The sequence below is a fragment of the Cetorhinus maximus genome, chromosome 23 (assembly GCF_964194155.1).
Source record: "Cetorhinus maximus chromosome 23, sCetMax3.hap1.1, whole genome shotgun sequence".
Classification (NCBI taxonomy): Eukaryota; Metazoa; Chordata; class Chondrichthyes; order Lamniformes; family Cetorhinidae; genus Cetorhinus; species Cetorhinus maximus.
In genome coordinates, this window is record NC_135901.1 from 60,358,970 (window position 1) to 60,373,995 (window position 15,026).

At 45.1% G+C, this 15,026-nt stretch overlaps 3 protein-coding genes and 1 pseudogene across 6 annotated transcripts in view; 2 read left to right on the plus strand and 2 right to left on the minus strand.

Moving 5' to 3' along the window:
* The window catches only part of LOC144698328 (uncharacterized), a 694,970-nt gene that overhangs the window by 424,338 nt on the left and 255,606 nt on the right, over positions 1 to 15,026 (minus strand). The window lies entirely within an intron of this gene.
* The window catches only part of LOC144698352 (uncharacterized), a 674,481-nt pseudogene that overhangs the window by 138,123 nt on the left and 521,332 nt on the right, over positions 1 to 15,026 (plus strand). The window lies entirely within an intron of this gene.
* The window catches only part of LOC144697667 (uncharacterized), a 200,642-nt gene that overhangs the window by 34,023 nt on the left and 151,593 nt on the right, over positions 1 to 15,026 (plus strand). Inside the window, exons 3-4 of the mRNA XM_078569687.1 lie at positions 4,308 to 4,407; positions 5,034 to 5,208. Coding sequence (XP_078425813.1) covers positions 4,308 to 4,407; positions 5,034 to 5,208 — 275 coding nt within the window. The remainder of the gene's footprint in view (positions 1 to 4,307; positions 4,408 to 5,033; positions 5,209 to 15,026) is intronic.
* LOC144697668 (uncharacterized) overlaps positions 7,105 to 15,026 on the minus strand; it is a 57,648-nt gene continuing 49,726 nt past the window's right edge. The window contains exons 2-3 of the mRNA XM_078569688.1: positions 11,096 to 11,503; positions 7,105 to 7,167 (exon numbers count right to left, since the gene is read on the minus strand). Coding sequence (XP_078425814.1) covers positions 7,105 to 7,167; positions 11,096 to 11,503 — 471 coding nt within the window. The remainder of the gene's footprint in view (positions 7,168 to 11,095; positions 11,504 to 15,026) is intronic.

Sequence of the window (15,026 nt, forward strand, 5' to 3'; positions counted from 1 at the left end):
TCCTCGAGCTTCCATTGAGCTTCATTGGAACAGTGCAGGAGGCCGAGGTCAAAGTGGGAGTGGGTGGAGAATAAACTGGTAAATGACCAGAACCTCAGGAACACACTTGGAGACTGAAAGGCAATGGTTCCACAAAGCAGTTACCCAATTGGGATTTAATCTCCTCAATGTAGAGAAAACCGCACTGTGGTCAGTGAATATACAATACTGAATAGCAAGAAGTACCAGTAAATCACTGTGCCCATTGGAAAGTGTTTGGGGCCCTGGAATGTGGGAAGGGAGGAGGTGGACGGGTGCTGCTGCATCTGCTGTGCTTGAATGGAAATGATACACAGTGATGTTGATAAGAACACAAGAAATAGGAGCAGGGTTGGACCAAAAGGCCCCTTGAGCCTGCTCCACCATTAAATGTTCTTCCAGCTCAACTCCACTTTCCCATCCTATCACCATATCCCTTAGTGCCCAAATATTTATGGATTTCCATCTTGAACATATCAAGATGGAGAACAACAGATTCAGTGCAACTATTATTCTGGGAAATGCACAAACAAGGTGCATGTGAATTATAAATTCACCTCTTCACTGCTTGGGTAATCATGTTAAATGAGCTATACACTGGCCCCATGCTGAAATGTAGTCATTCTCTGACAGCTATTCTTAATGGTATAATTAGCAAATTTAGAATGAAAAATACCCTCCGCTTCACTGTAAGGCTGAGAGACAACTTTGTAATTGATTCATAATGTCACAGAGCGGCTCATTAGATCTGCTCATTTCATCTAATCTTATTTTCAGCTTATGGGAGAATGGCTGAAACAGGGGATGGTGAATAACAGCTCGAAACCACATTCCCCTCTCCCATTGCCATAATGATCCTTACAACATACAGGAATTTGGGACAATGTGACTTTGATGCTCAGATTAGTTCTGTCTCCATATTATAGGAAGGAGCGAAGCACTGGGGATGGTGCAAAAAAGATTTACTGGAACGATGCCAGAATTGGAAAATATGTCAAATTCACAGAGATTTAACGGATTGAAAAGTTTTTCTCTGGAAAAGAAAGTGAAGGATGACCTGACTAAGGCCTTTAAGATAATGAAAGGGGTTGACAAGGTAGACAAGTGGAAGAGTTTTCCACTTGTAGATGGTTGAGAATAAATATACATTAGTCATCAATAAATCTAATGCACAATTCATATGCAACTTCTTCAATCAGAGATAAAAGCAGAAAATCATGGAAATACTCAGCACATCCAGAAGAATCTGTGAATTGAGAAATAGAGCTAAGTTTTCAAGTCTGCTCACTGTTGCAGTGCAGTTCTGATGGAAAGTCACAGCCCTGAAATTTAAATACATCGTTCACTCTCCACAGACACTGCCAGATCTGCTGAAAATTCCACTATTTTGTTTTTTTTAATTTCAGATTTACAGCACCACCTTGCTCTAACTGTGGTTGAGAATATACGGCTCATTCTCAGAAGGGTTTGAGATCCCAGTGTGAGCTGAACACTTATGTTCCAAAATCACACCATGAAATCACACCAGCTGAATGTGGAAATGGATTCACCTCGTTATTCCATTTTCTGACACAGCAGCACAGTCATACCTGTGGGAGACCATTCAGATACCTCATGTGTGCAACCCTTTGCTCACTGCCCACCAACTAACACTCCAGTTTTAGAAGGTCAAAGGATTAGATCCACAATTGCTACATTCCAACTGACAAGACAGAGTTTCAGTCGTCAGAATATGGGGAGAAAAGTCACTTGTCTGCGCCACTGCTGAGACTCCAGTGAGTTCAGATCTAACTGTCACGGTTTGATCTGTTGTTAATTACACCCAGGACAGAACTATGGTGGATGGGCCGTGCACTATGGTTGCCATATCAATATTAATAATTTTATATATTGGCCCTATGGCGCCAATCATCATCGGATCATAAAACATAATTATCTTATCAGAACAGGCCTTTCAATGGCGGTACGTTTACCCAGGATTCAGTGGGGGGCAAAATGTGCTCTATCCTCACGACAGGCGGTCCTGGCGCAGGCGTAGTAGCTGGCACTGACTGGTACATGCGCATTGCGATCTCTGACAGGAGCATGCGCAGTACCATCTGTACCTGGAGCTAGTCGAAGACGCTGAGAAATGGCGAACACAGGCGGGTAAAAGGAGTTGGTGAGCGGAGGAGGGATGGAGGCGGCGGAGTGAGCGGGGAGGCTTCATGAAGACCCTGTGAAGGTCTGAAATCTTGAATAAGAAGCTACCGGTCCTGCGGTTACACCGAATGGAGAGGAGACAACTGTGGCCCGCGTCTCCTCTCGGAGACAGGCCCGAGTTAATAACCGCCATCTTCACAGGGACAATGTGCAGCAGGGCGCATGCGCGGCCATCCTGGTCCAGGTAGCAGGAGGAGAGGATATTGTGAATTTCTATCCTGGACTGACAGGGATGGATTTTGGAAACTCCTTTTCCAGGGGGTTAGAAGGGGAGGATTTACCCACAGCAAACTCAAACCAAGAGAAATCTTTGTCTCTTCTCAATTTCTATCTTGGACTGACGGTTAGTGTTTTTGTAAATTTCTGATACTGGATCTTAGAAGTGGAGGGTTGACAGATGGGAAACTCAAATCAAACATCAATTCAGATCTGGCAGAGTCACTCGATTCGTGAGGACCTGAATATCATCGGCCTTTAAATCTGGCAGGTAAACAGTTGGCCTGTCTGTCTGTGGGCAAAGGTTACTTGTAGGAGAAAGAATAATTAACTGGGGAAAGCCAACTTCAATAGGGTGAGAATGGATCTGACCCAGTAAAGTGGAATCAAAGGTTGGCAGGAGAAACTGTAATTGAGGAATGGGCTGCCTTAAAGAGGAAATAGGTCAGACATAGTAATGACATATTCTTACAAATGAGGAAGGTGTGGCTAACATATCCACAGCTCACTAAATAAGAGAAGAGATTAAGATGAAGATGAATAAGTCTGCTAACAGAGATATCAGGTGGCTAATACAACTGAGAGACAGGATAAAGAAAGAAGATTCAGAGAGAAATTGAAAAAAGAAAGTAAGAGAAGCAAAGAGAGAGTATGAGAAGAGACTGGCAGCTAACATGGAAGGAAATCAAAACGCTTTCTCCGTCTTATACCTAGTAACAGGCCGGTAAAAGGAGACAGGGGCTGATTAGGGATTTTAAAAAAGGTGATTTACCCATTGACGCAGGGGGCATGGATGAGGTATAAATGAATATTTGGCATCTGTCTTTACCAAAGAAGATGATGCTGCACAGGTCATGGTTAAAGAGGAGGTATTTCAAACACTTGTGGTGTTTAATATTGATAAGGAGAAGGTATTATATAGACTGTCTGATAAAGTTGACAAGGCACCAGGATTGGATGAAATGTATCCAAGGATACTGAGGGAATTCAGAGTGGAAATTGTGGAGGCACTGACCATATTATTCCAATCTTCTTCAGACCCATGAGTGGTGACCGAGGACAGGAGAATTGCAAATCATACACCTTTGTTCAAAAAGGGTGTAATGATAAGCCCAGCAACTACCAGACCAGTCAGTTTAACCTTGGGGGTGATAATTCTGGACAAAATTAAGTCATTTGAGCAAATGTGGGCTAATTCAGGAAAGCCAGCACAAGTTTGTTCAGGGAAAACCATGTTAAACTAACTTGCTTAAGGTTTTTCAAGAGTTAACAGTGTGGTTGATGAGGGTAATGCTGTTAATGTGGTGTACATGGTCTTCCAAATGGCATTCGATAAAGTGCCACATAACAGACTTGTGAGCAAAGTTGGAGCTCATAGAACAAAATGGGCAGCAGCAACATGGGTACAAAATTGACTGAGTGACAGGAAACAGAGAGTAATGATTTTTCAGAATGGAGGAAGGTTGAAAGTGGATTTCCCCAGGAGTCAATGTTAGGACTCCTGCTCCTATGACCTAGACCTTGGTGTTCAGGCACAACTTTGAAATTTATGGGCACAGACTGTGTAGAAGGTCCTTGCTCTGGTGGACCTTAGTGAACCAGTTGAGTTTTTGTGACAATCCAGTATCTTTCGTGGTCACTTTTTCCTTGTGCCTGCCCCAAAAATTCCCAGATTCATTCAGCTCAATTTCACAACCTGCCTTTGTGTTTTTGTGGGTTCTCTCTCACTCCCTCTTTCTGTTTTAAATCAATTTCACAGGATATTAGAAGGAGAGGATTTGCAGTCAGGAAACTGAAACCAAACATCACATCAGGATCTGATGAATTTGCACAGTTTATTGTAACCTGAATATCATCGGATTTTGAACATGGAAGGAAAAAGCACCGTTCACAGTGGGGAGAAACCGTACACGTGTTCTGTGTGTGGACGAGGCTTCAGCCAATCATCTGACCTGGCAGGACATAAATGCAGTTCCAACAGGGAGAAACCGTGGAAATGTGGGGACTGTGGGAAGGGATTCAATTACATGGAAAGACATCGGTGCAGTCAAACAGCAGAGAGACTGTTCATCTGCTCCGAGTGTGGGAAAGGATTCACTCGTTCATCCTACCTAATGAAACACCAGCGAGTTCACACTGACGAGAGACCTTTTAAATGCTTGGACTGTGGGAAGTGCTACAAAGGTTCCTGGGAACTGATGTCCCATCAACGCGTTCACACTGACGAGAGACTGTTCAGCTGCTCTTACTGTGGGACTGGGTTCGGGCGATCATCTCATCTGACTGTGCACCAACGAATTCACACTGGGAAGAAGCCATTTACCTGTTCCAAGTGTGGGAAGGGATTCACTCAGTCATCCAACCTGCTGAGACACCAGCATGGTCACACTGGAGAGAGGCATTTCACCTGTTCAGAATGTGGGAAGAGATTCACTGATTCATCCCATCTGTTCACGCACCAGCGAGTTCACAGTGAGGAGAGACCTTTTCAATGTCCAGACTGTGGGCAATGCTATAAAAGTTCTGGGGACCGTTCAGGTGCTCTCACTGTGGGACTGGGTTCAGGCGATCAGCTAATCTTATTTCACACCAGCGAGTTCACACTGGAGAGAGGCCTTTCACCTGCTCCATGTGTGGGAAGGGATTTACTCAGTCATCCAACCTCCTGAAACACCAGCGAGTTCACACTGGGGAGAGACCGTTCACCTGCTTTGAGTGTGGGAAAGGATTCACTCAGTCATCCAACCTGCTGAGACACCAGCAGGTTCACGAGTAACTACAGTGATTGAGTTTTGCAACTGAACCATGTTTCACTGGGGTCTGTTTCTGCTGATGTTAGTAAACTCCAGCCCAGTTATAGGTGTTAATGTTCTGGATAAAAATAAAATCATTAAGCTTTCTATTAAATAGATGATGTTGAATCTTTTTACTATCCCTAAGACATTAGTTCCTTTTGAAGGGCTCTCCCTCTCCCCTGTTTCCTCCATCCTCACCTCCAGCAACAAGTGTGAGGAGCTCATGGAGCTTCTTTGTCACTAAGATTGAGACAATCTGATCAGCTGCCTCTGCTGCTTTCTTGCCTTCCACTAGCCCATCGGGACAAACTGTCCCTAAAGATCCCCCATGTCCGAGCTCAGAACCCACATCTTTCTCCAGTTTCTCTCCCATCTCCCTTCCTGCCCTCTCAGAGCTCACTTTGTCCATGAGACCCACCTCCTGCTCCATCAACCCTATTCCCGCTAAACTGCCGATCACCCATTTTCCCCATCTTCACTGATATTAACGGTTCTCTCTCTCCTGGTACTGCCCATCTCTCCTTCAAATCTGCCATCATCACCTGTCCTCAATAAAACCAACACTTGACCCTATTATCTTATTAAACTCCCGCTCCAGCTCCCACCTCCTTTCGCTCTCCAAAGTCCTGATCACCTTCCAAATCCATGTCCACATTTCCCAGAACTCCGTGTTTAAATCCCTCCAATAAGATCTCTGTCCCTGTCACGGTATCGAAACAGCTCTTCCCAAAGTCACCAGTGACAGCCGATGTGAATGTGACAAAGGAAAACTCCCTCACTGTCCTTCTTGGCCTGTCCACAGCCTCTAACAACGTGGACCAAACCGTCCTCCTCCAATGCCTCTGCACTGGTGGCCAGCTGGGTGAGACATGATGAAACAATGTACAAACAATTCAAGGGCTGACTGACTTCAAGAAATAACCGGGCAGACAGGGAATGTCACCGTTACAACAAGGAGAGTCCCTGGTTTCAGTGAATGAACCGACAGAAGGGTGTTGTGGAAAATCTAAAACACACGACATGAGTCAGCTGTGAGATGGAAAAGCAACATTAATGACAAATATGGGGATACAGGAGAGCCCCAAAGACATCTCATCGATACAAGTTTCTCCCGTATGTTTGGAGTATTTTGTAGACATTACAGCATTGATCATGATTACAGAATGAACCGTGTGTCTTTGTTTATAATTTCGATCCTGTACGTTCATGCCTATGTAGAAATGGTCTGCACCCATAGCTGGTTCCTCTGTTATTCCCCTCCCACCCCACACGTGCACTCCCTCTGACCTTCTCGACTTTCTAGCTCCTTCTCACTGTCTCCCTTTCCATCAAAAATCAGCAAATTGTTAAAAAAATCAATGTAAAAATAATGTCTAACCTTGTAATCCCGACATTAGCAAGAAGTCCCCTTATGTCCCCGTTGGGCATCTGTCCATTCGGCCATACCCTAATCCTTCTGTAAATTAACCATGTCAATCAGACTAAGCAGAATTATGAACTTGAAGCATATATTTGTTAATGACGCGTTCCCACCTTTCAAGGGTTAGGACAGGTTAGGAAGAAGGTTCATATTGTGATCATTCAGAACAACCCAGATTACAAAGGAACAACTGATCTCAAAGACAACCTCTTGTAGTGTGTGTGGAGGGGGTGTGCTGAATCAGGTTTAAATGGGTTAAATGATATATGTTTTCTATATTAGACAATCACATTAAAATCTGGAACTCAGATGGGGATATGGATTTGTGTTAGGTGGGAAGATCTGGATCAGTATATTACTCCAGGAAGCCTGAAGATCAGAGGGACAGTATTTCAGAACTGATTCCTGTGATAGCAGCAATCCCATTGCTGTCTGTGAAAAAGACCGATGGAATTATTTAAAGTGGAAACCATAGGCGTGTTGGAGGATGTTGTCCACAAGGAATTTGTGAACTATCTGAGGATAATGGTGAGGGGAAATGAATGGATCTGGAAAGCAGCAGACACTTCATGTTGCTCCAGGAGAAGTGGGGCCTGGTTGTGTAGATGTCAGGTTTTACACAGCACACAGTCAGCCTGTGGTTTCACCCTGGATGAAGGATCTCCGAATCGTACCATTCACATCACTGGATGGGATTCTCAGGAGCTATGTTGTCTGCTTGGAGAGGAAGGTTTGTGTTATAGCTAATGAGAAGCAGCACAGAACCACACACAGAGACTCATGCACACATTCTCTGTCTCACAGACTCAGACAACCTCTCCACACCCACACACATTTACACACACTTCCACACTCAGGGACACACCCGCACCCATACAAACAGACACATGAGGACACATCCTGTCCTATCAGGTGGACAACACCGACCAAAGTGACTAATACTGGGGATAAAGTATTGGTGCCTGTGAAGAACACTGTTTTTGGCACATTCAAGTCAACATCACCCTCCATAGCCTGTGAGCGGTTTTGACCATTCAATCTCACCCCTTTCTCTGAACATTAAATCTATATTGAACAACATCTGGGACAGAGGCTACAACACAATTAGAACAATGAGCTGTCTATTGCCAGCTTTGGTGACAGTGGGAGGTTGTAAAATTTCAGAACAACATCCCTGGATAATTACAGCCTCTAATTTCCTCTTGGAATGACTGAAAATGTCAATTCCTCTCATGATGACGGTCTGTTTGATGAGAGAATTCTGAGACAGGTCACACGGAGAAAGAATATAATGATGTTTTGACTCTGTACCAATATTCCTGAGTTTGTTCATTGCTGCCCCAATGTCCTGAGACATGTTCCTATGTTCAAAAGGAACTATTTTGTGTTAGCAATATTAAAAAAGACTCAATAAACCATATGTTTAACACAAATCTGATTGTTATCTAGGATATAAACCCCTATAACTGGGCTGGAGTTTATTAACATCAGCAGAAACAGACCCCAATCAACATGGTTCAGACCTGGATGTGATTCACAGCAAAATCCAATCACTTGTTAGTTGTGAACTTGCTGGTGTCTCAGCAGGTTAGTGACTGAGTGAATCCCTTCCCACACTCCGAGCAGCTGAACGGCCTCTCTCCAGTGTGAATTCGCTGGTGTACAGTGAGTTGAGATGACCACCTGAACCCAGTCCCACAGTGAGAGCACCTGAACGGTCTCTCGTCAGTGTGAACACGTTGAGGGGACATCAGTTCACTGGAATTTTAAAGCACTTCTCGCAGTCTGGTCATTTAAAAGGCCACTCGGCAGTGTGAGTTTGTTGATGTGCCTGTCGATGAGATGACTGAGTAAATCTCTTGCCACACTCGGAGCAGCTGAACAACTTCTCTCCAGTGTGAACTCGCTGGTGTCTCACAAGGTTGTTTTAAGGGGTGAATCTTTTCCCACACTCGGAGCAGCTGAATGGCCTCCCCTCAGTGTGAGTTTGTTCAGGCTGGATAACTGAGTGAATCCCTTTCCACACTCTGTACAGGTGAATGGCCTCTCCCCGTTGTGAGTGTTCTGGTGTATTGTGAGTTCTGATAAATATATGCTTTCTTTACCACCTGATCCACCTGTCCTGCTACCTTCAGGGACCTGTGGACATGGACTCCAAGGTCTCTCACTTTTTCTACCCCTCCCAATATTCTCCTGTTTATTGTGTATTCTCCAGCTTTGTTTGCCCTCCCCAAATGCATTAGCATGAATTATCTTTCTGTTTTACAGCTGATTTAAAGTTGCAGATTTTGCTCCAAAGGTTAAATTGGGATTGATATTCAAAGTTAGCTATTTAACTGCAGAAACAACTTCAGCTGGGAGTCAGTGAATTAAGAGGAAAGATCCCAGACAGCGGATTAAGAGGAAAGATCCCAGACAGCAGTTCTTCAAGGTACACTGCAGGCCCGACAGCTCAATCAGCTCCACTCTCAGCTCAGGAGAGCTCAACAACTCCACATCCTGTCCACAGGGGAGTTCTCCTGGTGCAGTGGGACCAACATTCATGCTTTAACTAATACCATCAAAAAAACTAGATTAATCAGTTAGCCTGATTGCTGTTTGTGGAATCTTACTGTGCACAAACTGGCTGTCATGAAACAGAAACAACTTATATAAAACATCCCAAGGTGCTTCAGAGGAGTTTCATAAAGAAAACACTGACAAGTCACATAGGGAGATATTAGGGCCAATGGACAAAGCCGTGATTGAAGAGGTAGGTTTTAACCAACATCTTTAATCAGCAGAGGGAGGTGGAGGGCTGGAGAAGTTGAGGGAGAGAATTTCAAATCTTCACACCTAGGCACGGCCATCAGTGGTGCAGTAATTAAAATCAGGGATGCCAAAGAGGCCAGGAGGATGAGTGCTGAAATCTAGGAGGGTTGTAGGACTGGAGATTAGAGAGGTAGAGAGGGATGAGGCCATGGAGGGATTTGAAACAAGTATGCAATTTTAAAATGGAGACATTGCTTGACCAGGAGCCAATGTGGGTCAATGAGCACAGGGCTGATGGGTGAATGGGATTTGAGGTGAGAACACACAGGCACAGAGTTTTTGATGATCTCATGATTCCATGTGGGACGGGGTGAATGTGAGAGGCCGGCCAGGAATGTATTGGAATCATCAAGTCTAAAGGTAACACGGATATGGATGAGAGTTTTAGCAGATGAGCTGGGGGTGGGGTGGAGACAGGCAACGTTATGGAGATTGAAATATCTGGTGTTAGTGATGGTGTGGATATGTGGTCAGAAATTCATCTTTGAGTCAAATAAGACACCGAGATTGTGAACAGTGGTTCAACCTCAAACAGTTCCCGGAGAGAGGGATGGACTCGGTAGTTAGGGAACGGAATTTGTAGTGTTGATCGAAGACAATGGCTTTGATCTTCCCAATTTTTAATTGGAGGAAGTTTCTGCTCATCCACTACTGGATTTGGGATAAGCAGTTGGATAATTTAGTAACAGTGGAGGAATGGAGAAGGATGGTGGTGAGGTAGAGCTGGGTGTTGTCAGTGTACATGTGAAAACTAACACGGTGCTTTTGGATGATGTCACCGAGTGGCAGCATGGAGATGAGAAATAGGAGGGGCCAAGGATAGATCCTTCGGGGACACCAAGTACAAGGACTTTGGAGAGGAAAGGGAGGTTGGAGCTGGGGCAGTAGTTTGTGAAGACAATGGGGGATCAGAGATTGTTTTTTTCGATGGGTGATGACGATGCATTGAAAGGTGAAGAGGGACAGTCCCAGGAGAGAGAGAACACCATTAATAATATCAGCTACATGGAGAAATTAGATGATCAGCAGTTTAGTGGAATAGGATCGATACATCAGGAGGTGGGTCTCATGGACAAGATGTGCACTGAGAGGGCATGAGGGGAGATGGGAAAGAAACTGGAGGAAGATGTGGGTTCAAGGTTTAGACAAGGGGAACTTTAGAGACAGTTTGACCAAGTGGGCTAGTGGGAGGGAGGGAAGCAGCAGAGGCAGCTGATCAGATTGTCTGAATCTTAGTGACAAAGAAGCTCCATGAGCTCCTCACACTTGTTGTTGGAGGTGAGGGTGGAGGAGGCAGGGGAGAGGGAGAGTCCTTCAAAAGGAACTAACTTGTGTTCGAGGCATTAAAAAGATTCAACTCACAGTATTTCATACAAAGCTGATTTATTTGACTTTATCATATATATTTTTTAAATATTAAACTTATAACTGGGCTGAAATTTACTAACATCAGCAGAAACAGACCCCAATGTACATGGTTCAGTGCTGGATGTGATTAACAGGAAAATCCACTCAATGTTCTGAGTTACTTGTGAACTTGCTGGTGTCTCAGCAGGCTGGATGACCGAGTGAATCCCTTCCCACACTTGGAGCAGGTGAATGGTCTCTCCCCAGTGTGAGTTCACTGGTGTACAGTGAGTTGAGATGATTCCCTGAACCCAGTCCCACAGTGAGAGCAGCTGAACGGCCTCTCGTCAGTGTGAACACGTTGATGGTATGTCAGGTTCCCGGAGCTTTTGTAGCATTTTCCACAGTCTGGGCATTTAAAAGGTCTCTTGTCAGTGTGAACTCGCTGGTGTGTCAGCAGATGCGATAATTGAATGAATCCCTTCCCACACTGTGAGCAGGTGAACGGTCTCTCCCCTGTGTGAAGTTGCTGGTGTTGATGCAGCCCTGATGATCGGGTGAACTCCTGCCCACACTCAGGACAGGTGAACGGCTTCTCCCCAGTGTGAACTCGCTGGTGTGTCAGCAGGCTGGACGATCGAGCGAATCCCTTCCCACATAAGGAGCAGGTGAACGGCCTCTCCCCAGTGTGACTGTGTCGATGAGTTTCCAGCTCAGACGGGAATCTGAATCCCATTCCACAATCCCCACATTTCCACGGTGTCTCCCCACTGTGAACGGTGCTTTGTCCGTCCATGTTCAATAGGGCGACTCCGTCAGATCCTGATGTGATGTTTGGTTTCAGTTTCCTGACTGCAAATCCTCCCCTTCTAATCCCCTGTGAAACTGATTTAAAACAGAAAAAATGGAGTGAGAGAGAACCCACAAAAACACAAAGGCAGGTTGTGAAATTGAGCTGAATGAATCTGGGAATTTGTGGGGCCGGCACGAGGAAAAAGTGACCATGAAAACTGCTGGATTGTCATAAAAACCCAACTGGTTCACTAATGTCCTTCGGGGAAGGTAACCTGCCACCCAGTCTGGGCCTACACAAGACTCTGGTCTCTTTAGGAGCATAAGTAGTGATCAAGAGAAGTCCTAACACCCCGTCGAGCCTGCTCCACCATTCAATACGATCATGGCTGATCTTGGGCTTCAACTCCACTTTCCCGCCCACTCCCCATATCCCTCGACTCCCTGTGAGACCAAAAATCTCCCCATCTCAGCCTGAAATATATTCAATGATGGAGCATCCACAACTTGCTGGGCTGGAGAATTCTATGCGACAGAGAGAGAAAGAGAGAGAAGGGGAGTGGGAGAGGCAGAGAGAGAAGGGGAGTGGGAGAGGTAGGGAGAGAAGGGGAGTGGGAGAGGCAGAGAGAGAAGGGGGTGGGAGAGAAGGGGAGTGGCAGAGAGAGAAGGGAAGTGGGAGAGGCAGAGAGAGAAGGGGAGTGGGAGAGGTAGGGAGAGAAGGGGAGTGGGAGAGGCAGGGAGAGAAGGGGAGTGGGAAAGGTAGGTGAAGAGGAGAGGGTTGTTATAGATCTACAACTAAACCAGAACTTTGACAAAACTTCCCAAACCCTCAATCTCCACCACCTAGAATGACCAGGGTAATAGGTGTATGTGAACACCATCACCTCCAAGTTCCCCACCAAGTCACACACCATCCTGGCTTGTTTGACATCCAGTACTGGATGTACAGAAATTTCCTCTATTCAAATATTGGGAAGACTGAAGCCATTGTCTTCAGTCCCCACTACAAACTCCACTTCCTATCCACCGACTCCATCCCTCTCCATGACAACTGTCTGATACTGAACCAGACTGTTCACAACCATGGCGAAATATTTCACCCCAAGATGAGCTTCCAACCACATATCCACATCATCACCAAGACCGCCTATTTCCACCTCAGTAACATCGCCCGACTCCGCCCCAGTCTCAGCTCATCTGCTGCTGAAACTCTCATCCATTCCTTTGTTACCTCTAGACTTAACTATCCTAACGCACTCCCATATTCAGCCTCCCTGTAATCTTGAGGTCATCCAAAACTCTGCTGCCCGTGTGCTTACTCGCAGCAAGTCTTGTTCACCCATCACCCCTGTGCTCACTGACCTACAAAGGCTCCAGGATAAGAAGCAAAATTTTTAATTTCTCATCCGTATTTTAAAACCCTCCAGCGTCTCACCCTCCCTATCTCTGTAATCCAGCCTCACAACCCTCTGAGGTAATTCAGCTCCTCTAATTCCGGCCTCCTGAGAATTCCTGATTTTAATCGCTCCACCATTGGTGACCATTCTTTCATTTGCCTTGGCCACAAGCTCTGGAATTTCCTACCTAAACTTCTCCACTTCTCTTTCTCCCCTTTAAGATGCTCCTTAAAACCGACCCATTTGACCAAGCTTTTGGTCACCTGCCCTAATATCTCCTTATGTTGCTCAGTGTTAAACCTTGCTTTGCAACTTTTCTGTGAAATGCCTTGGAATATTGTCTTACATTGAAAGTGCAATATAAATACAAATTATTATTGTTGATTTGGATGTTTATCGATGTTCCTTCCTCATCGCTGGGTGAATAACCTGTAACTCCTTACCTAACATCATTGTGGGAGCACCTTCACCACATAGACTGCAGCGGTTCAAGAAGGTCAAACATCCTCTTCTCCACAGGTAACTGGGGATTGGCAATATTTGCTGGTATCTGTGGAGAGAGAAACAGAGCTAACATTTCAGGCCATGCAGAATGAATTACAGAGAATAAAAATTATACAGAATTTGATGGTCAACAGAAGCTCAGAAGTGGAAGAGAAATGGATTACAGTGCGAGAAAAACATTTCCTGACTATGAAAGATGGGAAGGTAAAGCTGGGAAGACAGCAGCACATGGTCAGGTTTGGGGAGCGATGGAAACTTCCTTTAGACACTGTCGGCAGAAGTAACAGTAAAATCCTAAATGGAGCTAAAATACACCCATAACTAGAGACAGAGGAAGTTAGACAATGGCAGAGAAGTGATCGGGGGGCAGAGGTGAAACGGAGGAATGGATGAACCTGGATTTAGATCCACAGTAAAGAAGTCACACCAGCCCCTGAGGCATGAAACCTCTTACAGATAACAGAGCACTGCACAAAAGTCTAGATTGTAGATAAATGGTCAAAAACATTCAGCTCTGAAATAAATTCAGAGTTTGCAATGTTGAACACTCCTGTTGGAGCCTGCAGCTGGAAAGATATCAGAAGCACTGGAGTCAGAGAAAAATCTCCCAGTTGAGGAAATACCCGGGGAGCGGGGTGATGTCACTGTGTAATTGTCGATGTGTGATGATGTCATACACACGGGCACAGAACATCCGGGTCTGTGCAAACCAGTGATCACCACACATTGTGAAGGATGTGAGGGTCCTTGAGAGGGGGCAGAGATTTACCAGAATGGGTCGAGGGATGAGGGATGTTGTAAGATTACTTTGGAGAAACTGGGGTTGTTCTCCTTGGAGAAAAGTAGATTGAGGGGAGATTTGATAGAGGTGTACAAGATTATGATAGGTTTAGATAGGGTAGTTAAAGAAAGGCTGTTCACAGTATCTGATCATAAAAGGATTTCATGAATACAGATTTAAGGGATTACAAATTTAAGATTTGGGGCAAGATCTACAGGGAGCATATGAGGAAAGAATTTTACACAGCGAGTGGCAATGACCTGGAACTCAATGCTTACAATTCGCGGCCGATAATATCAAGTTCCGATGAATCAAGTCATTCTGTCAGATCTTAATGTGAAGTTTCGTTTCCGTTTCCAATCCGCAAATCCTTCTCATTTAATATACCAGGATGTTGCCTGGGATGGAACATTTAAGTTGTGAAGAGAGGTTGGATAGTCTTGGGTTGTTTTCGTTGGAGCAGAGAAGACTGAGGGGCGACCTGATTGAGGTGTATAAGATTATGAAGGGCATGGACAGGGTGGATAGGGAGCAGCTGTTCCCCATAGTTGAAGGATGCGTCACAAGGGGACATAAGTTCAAAGTGAGGGGCAGGAGGTTTAGGGGGAATGTGAGAAAAAACTTTTTTACCCAGAGGGTGGTGACGGTCTGGATTTCACTGCCTGGGAGGGTGGTGGAGGCGGGTTGCCTCACATCCATTAAAAAGTACCTGAATGAGCAATTGGCACGTCATAACATTCAAG